Source organism: Cryptomeria japonica, chromosome 10, assembly GCF_030272615.1.
Source record: "Cryptomeria japonica chromosome 10, Sugi_1.0, whole genome shotgun sequence".
NCBI classification, from domain to species: Eukaryota; Viridiplantae; Streptophyta; class Pinopsida; order Cupressales; family Cupressaceae; genus Cryptomeria; species Cryptomeria japonica.
The window spans coordinates 715115031-715129547 of NC_081414.1; the positions used below are offsets into that span (position 1 = coordinate 715115031).

General features: G+C 33.3%; 1 protein-coding gene and 1 long non-coding RNA gene across 2 annotated transcripts; one reads left to right on the top strand and one right to left on the bottom strand.

Annotated features, from left to right (window-relative positions):
* The first annotated feature begins 171 nt into the window (after positions 1 to 171).
* LOC131029278 (uncharacterized) lies at positions 172 to 795 on the top strand. The gene is made up of 2 exons (XR_009102739.2): positions 172 to 228; positions 420 to 795. It is a non-coding gene; the product is annotated as an uncharacterized LOC131029278 (long non-coding RNA).
* Positions 796 to 12885: 12090 nt separating this feature from the next.
* LOC131029274 (uncharacterized) lies at positions 12886 to 14260 on the bottom strand. Its single transcript, XM_057959699.2, has 3 exons — positions 13960 to 14260; positions 13764 to 13852; positions 12886 to 13279 (listed from the first exon to the last, which is right to left on the bottom strand). Exons 1-3 carry the CDS (start codon positions 14096 to 14098, stop codon positions 13196 to 13198), a joined length of 312 nt encoding a protein of 103 aa, XP_057815682.2. The 5' UTR covers positions 14099 to 14260; the 3' UTR covers positions 12886 to 13195.
* Between the last annotated feature and the right edge of the window lie 257 nt (positions 14261 to 14517).

The window sequence follows — 14517 nt, forward strand, 5'->3', positions numbered from 1 at the left end:
TGCCTAAAGGCAAGTACTAATAAAAGAGAAGATCTCAACCTAATAATACCAGAATATACCACAGGAACAATATTCAACCAAGCTAACCATACCCATATGAACACGGCATGACCAAAATATCACACTTATAAATAGTGATGCTCTCTACAATTATTTATCATCAAAAGTGCTCTTAACAAACCCTGCACCTCTGCCATTGTTGGTTTTTTAAGACCTCTTGTCAAACAAGTCTGTCTCTGCCTGCCCGCTTTTCATATGCAGATATTATAATACAAGTTTTTCCCTTTTTCAAATTATTTATTTAACTTCAGTGGATAATCTTTACTAGCTACCCATAAAATGACAAGTATGATTTTCTTATTATTCTATAAAGAAGTGAAGATTATAATATTTTTATTATGGAATTGTTGTTCTTGCAGATAGAGAAAAGATGGCAGAGAGGAGATCAAGATTAGCACTTTATATGTTGTTAGTGTTGATGGCAGTTATGGTGAAGGTAAAGGGAGATCCAACATGCAGTCCTGCTGGGAATTTCTGGTGAAATAGTGGGCGATGTTGAAGCATATATGATTGGTGTGGAAGTACTTCAGATTACTGTGCATCTGGCAACTGTCTTGCTCAGTGCTGGCCTAACGCGCTTGCACTTAACCAATCTAGTTTCACTCGAGGCCAACACAATCTTACCTCACTCAATCCAAGCAACCCATGAAAGCTATGTAGTTTCCTCGTTGAAGGGGAATGGAGTTGTAAAAATTAGAAATAGTTAATCGTGTGTATTAAATGATATTATATTAATAGTTCTAGTGGTCATGTGGTTTGCAGTTATGTGTGCAAATTCTTATACCTCTTTAGCTAAACTAATTTTATCCTCATCATAAATTTAGTTCATAATACAAGTCTTTGCAAGGAAGTGGTTTATTGAAAAAAAAAATTATTATTAATTATCCCTGCTGCATGAATAAAATTTGGCTATCAAGTTTGTCCGTTGATTAAAATTCTCATGGCGGTTATTTATTCAACACCATTATTAAAATGCTAGGGCATTTCATGGTTAAATATAGTAACATCGAAGACTAAACATATAATTATCTTTCAGAATTTTCTTCTGGTCAGAAATTCTTCTTTCATCTGATACAATCTTTTCACATATTTTGATTATTATTTTGCTATCATCGTGCTTCCATATTATTATTTGGATTATTATTTTGCTACGATTATTATTTTGCTGTAAAATTGTATGATTGTCCATTACAATAATACTATCTAACTATAAAATACTAATAAGAATACTGATTACAATGAAGGAGCTGATTGCTTTACGAAGAGATAATGAATGAATGACTGGCAATAATATTTGGAAGAATAAATGTTGAAATGATATTATGTGACGGATATGGAATCTTATTTTGGGTTGTCAGTGGTGGGCATAGTGCGCACGTCAAATCCGGACTTGTACAGTAATGATTCCATTGTAGAGAATAATATACTAAATGTGTTATCCATGTTTATGATCCATCGTAAAAGAGTTTCTAAGTCCTCTTAAACATTGACAACAAAGCCGTTGGCATTGTCAATATGATTCCATCAAACAATGTAATAGACAAATATAGTCTTCATGGTGTCCTGCAAATAGATTTCTTGAGGCCAAGTGGGACTCTAATGGCATGATTAATATGGTTGATGAGACTTTCTGAGAAACAAGTCTACCATCTGATGATGCAAATATTTGATTTAACGAAGATGTGATTTTACATTCATAATAAAAATGGTCTAGGTGCTCCCAGTCTTAGCTGCCAAAGTGTATCTTTTATTTAGTGTACACATGAAGCAACTTGCTTATTGGATTGGAAATATTAATAAATTTATATGTTCATGCTATAATACTTTTTATTAAGGGTAAAACATGTTTTGAAGGGACCCAAAAACCTATTTACTAGATGTTTCTTAATAGATAAACATAGCCAACCAACATCCTACAAATAGTAAAAAAAAACAAGAAACAACAAAAAAGAAATGACCAGATAATCCTAATGCAACATCTTATTTTCTTAGAAGCCTATAGCTCCTACTGATAGAAGCTCATTTTAAGATCAACTAGACTATACAAATATTTATTTTCCTCTTCAAAATAATTCTTCAAGTTGCCACACATGTGCGAACAAGTTCCCTTCTCAACCAAGAGATTACCATGTTTACCCTTCACTTCTTCACACCAACATTCTTATCACTAGAACTAGAAGCTCCCATGGTGTTCTCATCCTTGATGTTTCTCAACTTCTCAGAAAAAATTTAGATACCTTCAACACTATTATGGATAGAGGTATGAGTAACTTTGTCCACTTTTTCTAGGTTTGTTCTCATAGGCATTCTTCATGATGCTAATGTATTTCACTACAATCTCTAGGATAACAAGCATCTTTTTATCCAATTCACTTTTCTTGGAAGTCCATTCAATCCATAATGAGATTCAAATATGTTTCATAGTGTGTAATTTGATATTTAATTTTTATCTCCATGACAAACTACTTAAAGAAATCCTAAAATAACCAACAACCCCATCCCTGGCTAACCCAAGGATATCATTTAAATCTTCTCTATTGGTATTGAGGAGATGAGACTCATCTAGGAGGTCCTCAGGAGATGGATCCATCTCCTATCTTCCATTGTATAGTTTATAGGAAGGATTTTCTATGGATTACCTATGATTTCCTTACCCTTCTTTTGAAGCTTCGCATTAGTAGATCCCTTATTTCAAACCTTTTCCATTTCTCTAACATGGACTTAACCTTCTTAGTACCTTTCAAAACACCATTCTGGGAGACATTAATCCATGAAACATGATGATAACCAAGGAAGAAAATCCCTCTAATCTATTTATGGTTTGGCTTGGATTGATAATGAAATTTAATGGCATCTCAAAATGATCTTTTCTTTGAATTTCTTAGCTCCTAAAATTATTAAATGACATTACCATTTTGCCTATGCTACAAACCATAATAAATACTAGCCTTAAAATTGAGGGGTAGGGGGTTGTTAGAGTTTCACCTCTGCAATGAGATGCTAGTGACTTCTAGATTGGTGAAGGTATCAAAAAGTATATTCCCTTCCCAGTAGATATGGTAAATAAAATAATTTAAATAAACTCATGGGTGTTATGGGATCTCCTCTTAAAATATCAATAGAAAAGATAGGATCTTGAGTTTTCTTTAAGTATTGATTAATGTTTAGTGAACCCCTTCAATAAAAACCTTTTTAAATCCTTGAGATTGAGAAAGCTTCAAATCATTTTAGGGTAGCACAACTAACAAACTGATTAGACTGAGTTCCCAGAGGGGGTGCAGCCATTGAAATAAGCATGACATATTCATTTATCAACACTCCCCCATATCTAGTAGTCACTGAATTGGTCATGCTATAATTTTAAAGTAACCATATTTCTCCTTTACTAGTTATTATTTGATATGTAAGGAAGCAAGATCCTAGGCCTATGAATGAAAACTAAGATCTCAAATTCCCTTGCATAAAATTGGAACATAAATAGGTTCATCTACAATCTTGATAAGAGAGATGAACATTGGGGATTGTGTTCCTTTGTTTTAATGGAATTGAGATTATAAAGCTAGTGTATGATATCTAAGATTAATTAACAAAAATGATTAATTTCAATAATATATAGTAGATACAAAATGAATAACAAACCTAGTAAACCAAATCTACAAGAAAGATATAGAAAGGAATCCAGATCTGAAATCTAGAGTAGAAAGTGCCAAACATGGGTGATAGGTGCTTTGTTTTGAAGGTTTTCACAACTAAAAAAATTGAGTAGGAATGCAATTAGGAGGCTTTGAAACACCATCCTCTAGAAATTTAATATACAATAGTAGTACATTGGTTCTTGTTGAATTAATAATAATTTTTTGCCTATTGAAAATCTACTCCAACATGTAACTGTGTTCTATGTGCTTGTGTAACACTTTCATTGTTGGATATGAACCTTCACATACAAAATATGACGAAGAAGGGTTGTTTTATATATGGGATTCCCTAATTGAAAACTTATGTTGGTGTTTCCATCTCTACAAACAACTATGATGATGAAAAAAGAGTATAGGTTTGTAGAGATAGAGGATAAGGAAATGGTAAATATTGAAATGACAAGATCACCTCAAGTGTGAAACCCTATCATGGAGTTTCACATAAATATAGTGATATAATGCTCTTTTTTGAAGCCATACAATTGTTAATGCAATGACATGACAATAATGAATGACAATTATGAATCCATACTTAAATGTACAATGCTTGTAATCTGCGCATAATATGTCAATAACATAGGATTGTATTTTATTAGAATATTTCTTAGCTTCCTTAGTTAGACATTATGAATGATAGAATATGTTATTTATATAGGGATCATATGGTTTTTTTCAAATGTAGGCCAACAACTAGAAATCAAATGCAAAGATTGAGGCTAGATCATAATTGATGAAGGTTGATACTCACAAATATTAAAATTTAATCCTCTTTTGGAGGAGCAAGGACAATATGTTTCATATTCTATTAAAAAAGGAGCAAACAAAAGAGGAGATAATATGCTAATGTCCAAATATAGGATCTCATCTTGGATTTTATGTTTGACAATGATTAAGTTGTGTCATTATTAATAAATTTATGAGATATCATACCCAATCATATCAAATAAAAAAGATGAAATATTCATACACAACATCAAGCTCTCATTTATGTCTAAAATTGGATCTTATTTTATATTTCTTCTGATGACCTAATATTGATTTGTATCTTATTTCATGTCTCTAGGATAATATTATATTTCAACAAATTTCACCTAATAAGATGCTTATATATTTTAATTGCAAGATCATGTCTAGATTTGAAGATATTAAATTTTTCATTTTGAAAGTTTCAAAGTCAATTTTGAAGGTCCTAAAATATTATTTGGGCTCAAAAGTGGTCATAACCAATGTAGTAAGTTATATCTTGATAGATCACTTCATGATATTTATGGTGCTACAAATGGTTTTCAATCAGCCTCCCAAATCAAAGGTTATGGCCTCTAAATATTGACTAACCTGAAATGGAAAAATTAAAAATTTGTTAGAAACATAAATGAATTGTAAAAGGGAGTTACACATGTTGGTACATGTGTTTTGACAAATCATACAACATCTTGGATTGGAGATAAGTTGGGCACCACATTTTTTAGTGGTTTTAGCTCATGGTTTTGTAATACTATTTGATGGCTTCATTTATTGTATCTCTAATATATTTGGTTTGTGAGATGGAGGTTGTGTAGGAGAATTATAGCTATTGATTTACCTATAAATATTTGGTTGGTAATACACCTATGAGGAGCTTTGCAAATATATTCTATCCTATTTTGATTTTTGAATTATATATTGGGTGGATTTTGGAGTGTGGTTTTTTTTCTCTGGAAAGTGTTCTCCTCATGCAAGTCACTTTGTTATGGTATGTATGATATTTATGTTCTTATTACAGGACAAAGAGGTTTTGAAGGGACCCAAAACCCTTTAACAAAGAACTACATAAAAAAGCTACATAAAAATGTACCATTAACACAACAACCCAAAGACAACAAAAAAACTAGCAAAACACCAAAAACAACAGAAAAAATAGCAGAAAGGAAGAACCTATTACAAGTTTTTAAGGGCCTCTATGGGCTCATTTTCTAGTTGAGTCACATTTAGAGAAATCTTCTTAAGCTCTTGGATATCTTGGTTGGCAGTTTTCTTCTTTAGGTTAGCTCTAGTTCTCTTGCAAGGTCCCACTATTTCCTTTGGATTTTTGTCCAATGCCTCCACATCCACTATAGATCCTTTCTAATGGATGGCTTCAAGCTTTCAAACCATGGTATTTAAACCTTCAATAAAGTTCTTCACCACTTTATGACTGAAGGTAACCAGAGATATCAAGTTCTCATTAATTTTATAGAATTTGTTCTCCATCTTACTCAATCTACCTTCAAAATATTTCTTAACTTTATCCTCCAACTGAGAGATCTTGCAATCATATTATTTCTTCATATCACTTTCCATTCCCAAAGTCTTCTACATTGAATCTACAATTGACTTTCTCTGATTTACCGTCCACTATTCAGTAGCTTGGGAATATTGTTTGCTGCTAATCACTCGAATTTTCACATTGATATCCTTAATCTTATATAAATCCCATTTAAAAATTATGAAGTTGTCTACCATAGTATCATGAGCTAAGGATAGAACATATCTAGGTTATCCCTTTCCAAGTTGACATAAGGTGAGTTGGTGTTTAGATCCTTCAAGAAAGGAGGGTCTTTCATTCTTGGGATGAGCTGGGACAAACTTATTTGGGAGACATTGGTGGGAGGGTTGAGATTCAAAATTAGAACTAGAAATATAAGAGACTCTACCACATTTATCTTGGTGTACAGTCTTCAAAGAAGACTCAAACCCAAATTCATAATCTTCCATATCGGTTTTCCAGTCTTCTTGACTGGAGGAAAGACTAACATTGTCCTCCTCCTTAGACTCACTAGATCCATCAGGAGCCCTAGTTGAAGGAGAGGGTAGGTTTTTGATAAATTCATGCATAAGGAAGAGCAGCCCACCATGAAAAAAAAGGGATTTCTTGTTTTCTTTATTATCCTTAAAACTAGCATTGATAGATTCCATCAAGAAGGGAAAAGAAATTTTCTCTTCGTGCCTAAAATTATTAAGAAAAAAAAATGATGCGCATAGGCCCTATTAAATCTACCATCAAGGGTAACATATTTCATTAAAATGACAAGAATACTGCACCATATAGATTTGTTGTTACTTATGTCATAGCTACTTTTATCAACTTTTGTAAGCTTTTCCCTCTCCGTCTCATTTTAGGAGAACTTATTGACTGCAACAACAAACATTTTCCTAACTCTGTAGAACTTCTCCCCTTCCCTTGATAGACCTATGACCTCGACGATAAGATTCTCATCAATTTCTACCCTTCTGCTCTCAATTTGAATTTTGTCATCCTTCAAACCCTTGGTGAATTTCTTCGGGACATTTGCATGGGCTCTGTCTAGTCTTTCAATAAAGGGGGTGAGACCATCATGATCCAGGATGCACCATATAATCTTATTCTTCTTGTTCTCTTCACAGTTCAAGGGCTCCACCCTTTTCCTTTTTCTTTTAATGAATTTGGAAATGGCAATAATGCGTAGGGTAGGGTAATTCCAGAATGAACCACAAAATACCCAGAAAGCATGTGACCTAGCTAGAAATAACAAAAGAATGACACTCTTAATGATTTAAATGCGAGCCATCAATATAAGGTGTTATGTGATCATTTAAAGGCTTTCTCGCCTAGGCCAAATTATATAGCATTAAGGCCTTAATTTCGACCAATAGACTATCACCTATCCCCCATTCTTTTTCATCATTAATACATACTCCTAGGTTATTCAAGTGGTCAGCCAATCTATTAGCTTCGTGATAAGCATGCAAAATATAAAAGTTTTGGTAATTTTTAAATAAGTTCCTAGCTTTCTCATTCCAACATTTAATATTCTATGAGGGTTTTTGTTTACATAATAGACATTGGATAATTTTATTAGAATCCCCTTTTGGCCAAATTGTATTGGTATTGATTCTTTTAGCCAATAATAACCAATGGTAGGTAGGAATAGCTTCAACAAGGTGGTTTGTTTGACATCCCAAGGGGAGTGCCACCGCTACTAACAACTTACCATTTTCATCCATAATTAGTCACCTACACCCAATTGCCCTTGGATTTCCTTTGGTTGCCCCATCAAAATTGACTTTGACCCATCCAATCGAGGGACGTGTCCAATGGGCATAATCTATGGGAGAGTTATCCATTCTAAGATGCTTAGGATAATCCAACTTTATATTCCATCTGGAAGAGGTATCAAAGTCAAATAGTGAGATAATATTCACCTTAGTGTTTTGATTGACTCTAGCAAAGATAAATGTCTTAGTAACATCTCTACGGATCTTATTAAAAATGAATGTAGGAAGAGAAGCAACATTCCTGAATATTTTGTCCTTGTGTTCTTTCCAAAGTCCTCAAAACAGATGTGGAAAAGATAAGGACCAAAGTAACTTTAGACAATGATTGACAGTTGCCACTCTCCATTGGTTAAAGGATTGAAAAGGAGAAGAGGGAATATCTTAGTCCACATTCCATAACAACAGTATAGGCCCCCCAAACTTTGGAGGAAAAATCATAATGCAAGAATAGGTGATGAATATTTCTAGCTTCCTTCATACATGAAAAGCATCTATTGGTGAGATAGAACTCTCTTTTGCACAATTTATAAAATATTAGAATTTTTTTTACATTACAATCCAAAAATATATATTGATCTTTGGAATGAGACCTTTAGACAAAACACTAGCCCAAGGGGGAGGGGGATGAACATTCACAATGTGAAGGGCCATAGTTGAAGCCACTGAGAATTCTCTGAAAGGGGAATGCTTCCAAATCATCCAATCTTCCACATTCCTATCAAGTGTGATAGAATTTAGGGCCTTCTAAAGGGGTTGCAGATCATCATTGATTTCACCCAACTTAACCCACCTGTTATCAATGCAATAGTCAACCACCCAGATTCCAAACATTTCTTTACATTTTTCCATATACATATTGAAAATTGTACATTTCTAGAGTGGGTCTTGGTAAATCTATCTGTCTTCCCAAAATAGAATGCCCCTACTCGACACTAAGTTCCATCCAACTCCAAAGTTAATAATAGATCTCGCATGAATAGTGAAATTTCAAAGACAAGAACCAGAAGGGATATCATTGGCATTGAGAAGAGCTTGAAGAGAATCAATATTTTGAAGATATTTCCTTCTCCAGATAATTTTCCATTCCCCTTTTGAATTAAATATTCTCCATATTTTTTAGCAAGGAGGGCATTATTGACACCTAGGATACTTCTTAAGCCTAGACCACCCCATTTTTTTGGTTTACAAACAGAGGCCCATGCCACAAGAGGCATTTTCTTTTTTCTCAAATCTAGACCAAAGGAACTTCTTATGAATGCTATCAATTTCTTTAGCATATTTAGTCGGGAATTTGAACAAGTTGAGACCATAGAATAGAAGATTTTGGAGCATTTCTTTTAAAAGCTAGAGTTTCCTAGCTTGACTCAACAAAGCCCCCTTCCATCCAACCAATTTTTTGTGAAATTTATCAATTAGAGAAATCCAAAAAGAGTCAGACACTTTAAAGCAGAGAGGAAGACCTAAATAAATGGTAGGTAACTTTCCAATAGAGCACCCAAGAATTTTAGAAATTTTCCATTGTCTAGCTTTAGGAGTATTTATTAAGCACAAAGAGACTTTAGAATACTTTATACATTGTCCTAAAGATTTAACCAAATCTTCCAAGATTTTCTTTAAGGATTGCGCTTTCCCCATTGAAGCTTCCCCCATAACAACTATATAATCCATGAATTGTTGGTGTGAGCAGACACGAATATTAGATGTAGGTTTTAGCCCTTTTAAACCTCCATACCTAATCATTTTGATCATATATCTTCCAAAGGCCTATGCCACCAGAGTGAAGAGGATAGGAGATTAAGGGTCTCCTTAATGTAGGCCTCTCAAGAGTAGAGACTCCAAAGGTTCCCGACTTTTTGTTTCATTTTTTCCTTTCCACTTGTGTAAAAGGTGGACCGTCCTCCAATTCTGATTCCTCTTGGATTTAATTTTCTTTACCAGTATGCTTCAGCTTTCTAGATCCTAATTTTTTACAAGGACTAATATTCTCCTTAAGAATAGGGGATTATTCAAAACAAACCACAGAGATAGAAGATTCTTCATTTAGAAAACTTATACTCTAATCTCCAAAAGTAGGACAAACCACTTTAGTAGATATTGAGACATTGATTACGCATTATTTTCGATCTCCAAAGTTAGGATTAGGAGTATTGAGATTTTCCATCATCCGAGGTTCAATCTCACCAGATCCCTCATCCTTGTTCAAAGATGTAGACTTACTATTTATCCCTATGGAAGAGTCCAAATACAAGTTCTCTTATGATCTAGGAACATAATCTTCTTTAATATCTCAAGATACCTAGCCTTCCTCTTTCTCATTGTGAGTATCTTCAACTAAAATATTATTAACAATTTTTTTCTCCTTATCGCCTCTTTTCTCATCTATATTGAAGGAAGGATCCATCATATTAGAAATTCTCTCCCCTCCCTTGGATTTTCCTCTCCACACTTTCTGGTATCCTTCAATTGACTTTGGCACTTTATCCTAGATTCTAGAGGGACATTTTTTAGCCTTGCAGCTTAATTTTTTGCAGTTAAAGAAAACAAATGGTAATGTTTCAAACTCTACAATCTACTCCCATGTTCATATTTTTGACACAATATCAATCGATGTGGGCATATGCTTAGATTGAAGGATTCCAACACATATTCTAGCATACACAAGCCTTTTCCTAGCAACAGTCATGGGATCAATGGAAAGGAGTTCCCCAAAAGAACTAGAAATCCCCTTAAACACATCTTCATTCCAATATTCTATTTGTAACCCAGGAAGATGAACCCACATAGGGATGGCTTCAAAAGTGGAATTCGATATGTCTAGCATCGAAGACCATTTTTTTAATACTAAGGAAGCCTTACCAATAACCCAAGGTCCTCACCTAAGAAGCCAATGAAAGATAACCCTTTTGGTAATGTAGGAACCTCCACTTGACCTTTGAGACACCATTTTCTTTTAACAAAAGCTCTAATGACCTTAATATTGGGTCTTGGTCCCATGAACTTTCCAACTAAAGAGAAACCCATAAGAGAAATGTTATAATTAATAATAGAATCAAGCACAAGAATGGAAAACTTACCCTACTTAGGATCCAAGAGATTGCAAACTGGAGAATGAGAGGATTTTCCAATGGGTTTCACCCTAGAAAGTGAGACCCATGGTTTATGGAACTCTGGCCCTAATTTTCCCTTCCCTTTGTCCAACTTAGCAGATGCACACAGGTCCACAGGTATCTGAGCACATGGGTCCCTAGGAATCTAAGTGAAAATATTTGTTTCTACTAAGCGTGTTGCACCAGTCCCTTCAGGATCATCAAAAAACCCCTTTGGCCCATTAGGCTTAACTTCCATGGCCCCATTTAAATTATTTTATCCTACTCCTGCATCTTATTCCCCTGCCTCAACCTCTAGTTTTGAACTTGGTACTCCCTCTCGGCCTATGGATTTAAAATCGCCTTTCCTGCCTAAGTCTTTGTTGCTCCACATCACCATGTTATAAGTTTATCAATTCTACCTAGGACCTCATCATAAATAATAAAAAGGTAATATTATTTGTGTTATTTTTGTTTATTTTTTGTAATTTTGGTAAAGCTCTAACTTTTTTTACATAACCCTCTTGTTAGGATTAGTGTAGGAATTTATTCTACTACCTTTTTTGCCTTTCATTTATCTCTCTTTCAATCATACTCATCTAATTATTGAGCCAAAAAACTATAAATTGGCCACAACCTAAGACATTATCAATATGTCATCTTAAGTGTATGTAATGTTATACTATTGATGAAGACACTCACATATCACAAAATCCATCATCTATAACAACAAACTCTATGGTTTGGTACATTAAGGTTTGACATTACTAATAGTTTTGTTTATTTCCATTAATGCTTGCTAGCCCTTTCCTTTGTCTTGAGTGTTGCATGCATTTGGGATAGAATAAGTTATTTAGTTTAACTTTTTATTTTATGCTCTAAATTCATGTACACAGTTACTTTCTAAATGTAATCCATGTTTTCTCTTACTAACTTTTGGTTTTTATTTTATTTCTATCAAGTTTCTTACATATAGCTCTAAAATATGGTTTTCTTACACTATGTACTTTGTATGAAATGAGAGTACATTGATGAATAGATGGTAATAAATCATTTTTTTTTGTATACAAAGAAATGGTTTTTTTTTTTTTTAAATTGAAAATCTAGTGGGCCAATACAAGCTCCTTACAATCAAACATATTAGAAACCACTAATGGGAGATCAAGAACCACTACATACAAATATGCTTTTATTTAGAGACCACCTTTTCTGGAAGATCAAGAGTCACAACTTAGAAATCCACTTTAGATTTTATGATTATATTTATATAATAAGATTGTATTTGTCATATTGATGACATCTATTTATTTAATGTAATTACAATCACACTTGTTTGTTTTCTAAATATCTTGATCACCTTTACACAAGATTTCTTTTTATTATACAAAAGACATTACAATTGCATATAAGTATGATACAAAATTGATATATGTATTGTTTCACAATAATTCTAGTGTAATAGAAAGATATATTGTTTAATAGAAAATTCAATAGATTAAAATTTTATGACCCATATTTTTTATAACAATTCTTGGTATTCTTTTGAATAATGATTTATGTTGATAAATTATACTACATTAAAAATCACTTATTTTAAATAAATTTGTCAAACCTCTTCAATTATTAAACACATGATATTGGTATAAAATAATGAAAGAGCTCAAGATGATATTCAATGGTTGATAAGAACAAATATAAATACTCCTATTCACCACTTGCACTACATGAAATGAATCTAGCAAAAAAAACATAATTATGTATTACTTGGCTTAGAAAACTGTTTATATATGTATATTGAGCACCTAATAGCATATTTATGTATTTTAAAGAGTTAAAAAATATTAAAATAACTCTGTTGTAAATCATATTTTTAGACAAGTCTCTCACTCGTATCCATGATCAAATAAAAAGATTTAAATTAACTAATAATAATCCATTTGAAAACTAAAATAACATCCCTTTATAGCATTATAAAGTGTGACACGTTAGCAAAATATATAATGCTAGGTACTCATATTTCATTTTATCATATAGGCATATCCACTTCCTTAAAAAGTGGAATCCTTTTCCGCAAGCCTTCAACTTTTAATGAATGACAATCACTATATTAGACTTCAAACCATATTGTAGCTATATTATCATAGCAGTATCTTTGTCTGATACATTAGAAAACATCTCATACAAATAAAGCAGGCCACTAGTACAACTTTTATTTCTGTGTCCCAACACCAGGGCGCTTCAAACAAAACATTTTCACTAGCCCTAATCTATGCATAAATTTACCATACTTTTCCCATTGCTTTATGCTCCTCTGGTATACCGAAATCTTCTTACACCTGTATTTGGGCCTGGAGGGTCTGGAGGTTTCACACTCATAACAGCAGCCTGAATCACAAATACCAAACCAAATATTTAGATTAAGACAATCTTTATCATCAAAACCGTTTGATAAAGTTGATTTCACCAGATGACAGAATAACAAAATAAAACAATGATATAGAAGCGCCACAATTGAATCACCCACGTAAACTGCAACTATTTGTAGTTACCTTGTCAATTGTTTACGAGAGATCATTTCTACATGAAAATAGGTAGACTGACTGCAATGATGATATTGATCAAACGGCTTGTTTCTTTTTCAAATTAAAAAGTATTCAAAGTTCAAATCTGAAACGTATTCTTTTCAAGAATCACTGCTTGCCAGTACACATCAAAATGACAAATATTCACCACATTTTAAAATTCAAAAAAATTGGCTTAAACCATTGACTCGAAATAATCAGTAAGAAAGGCCTGATTCTACAATATAAGAACTGCAGCAACAGGAAGATACTGCACAGACTTATTCTGTCTGGGGATCGATGCTTACAGTTGAAAACCTTTGGGTTTGTCTCATGGTACCACCTTTTGATGCCTTCTTAAACTCATTATTAGAGTTTTCCACCAGATTGACATCTTCTGAAAGGGAGAAGAGAAAATCAAATAAGTGGACTTGGAAAGAAAATAAACAACATCACAAAATAAGAAAATCCATTGTATCTAGATGACAATAAAATAGCAAATACCCAGTTGCAGGTTTTCCCTTGCTTCTAAGCTGTGACTAACTTTATCAGTGTTTCCCTTCAGAAATGTATGTGTAAATCTGTTGTGGAAAACAGTAGCATTACTCCAAACCCTTATATGGGTGGTAGTGAAGCTTCGCATACAGAGAGCTCATGTGTTGCTGCTCACTATTATTCGGCTCATCTTCACACACCCTTATCTCTGATTTCTTCTTCTTCTACACCTCATTTTATACAATTTTCTTGTAAAATTCCATTCTGCATTGTGAAGACTCTACATGCTAAACCCCCACCAAAAGCAGAAAAAGATAAGAGTTTAAGTCACAGATTCCATATTGAAAGGCGTGCAACCAATAAAGAACAAAACTTGTGCAAGTGAGGGCATGATTAAGTCATAAGATTTACGCAATTCAAGTGTGAACGTTATCCGAGCCATTAAGAAAACAGTAAAAATGATGTAAATAAATGCACTAAGGTCACTTCATTTTACTCGCTGGCAATGACTTGACTCGTAAAGTCTAAACCTCAAGTCAAGCTTACTTTTGACTCTCAAAGTCACTT

What these genes read in the sequence shown, in the direction of transcription:
- LOC131029274 (XM_057959699.2), bottom strand. Translation starts at nt 14,098, where the DNA reads ATGCGAAGCTTCACTACCACCCATATAAGGGTTTGGAGTAATGCTACT. An exon ending in AAGGGAAAACCTGCAACTGG is followed by an intron (nt 13,853 to 13,959) that starts GTATTTGCTATT and finishes TCTCCCTTTCAG; the next exon opens with AAGATGTCAATCTGGTGGAA. An exon ending in AAACCCAAAGGTTTTCAACT is followed by an intron (nt 13,280 to 13,763) that starts GTAAGCATCGAT and finishes TTTGTGATTCAG; the next exon opens with GCTGCTGTTATGAGTGTGAA.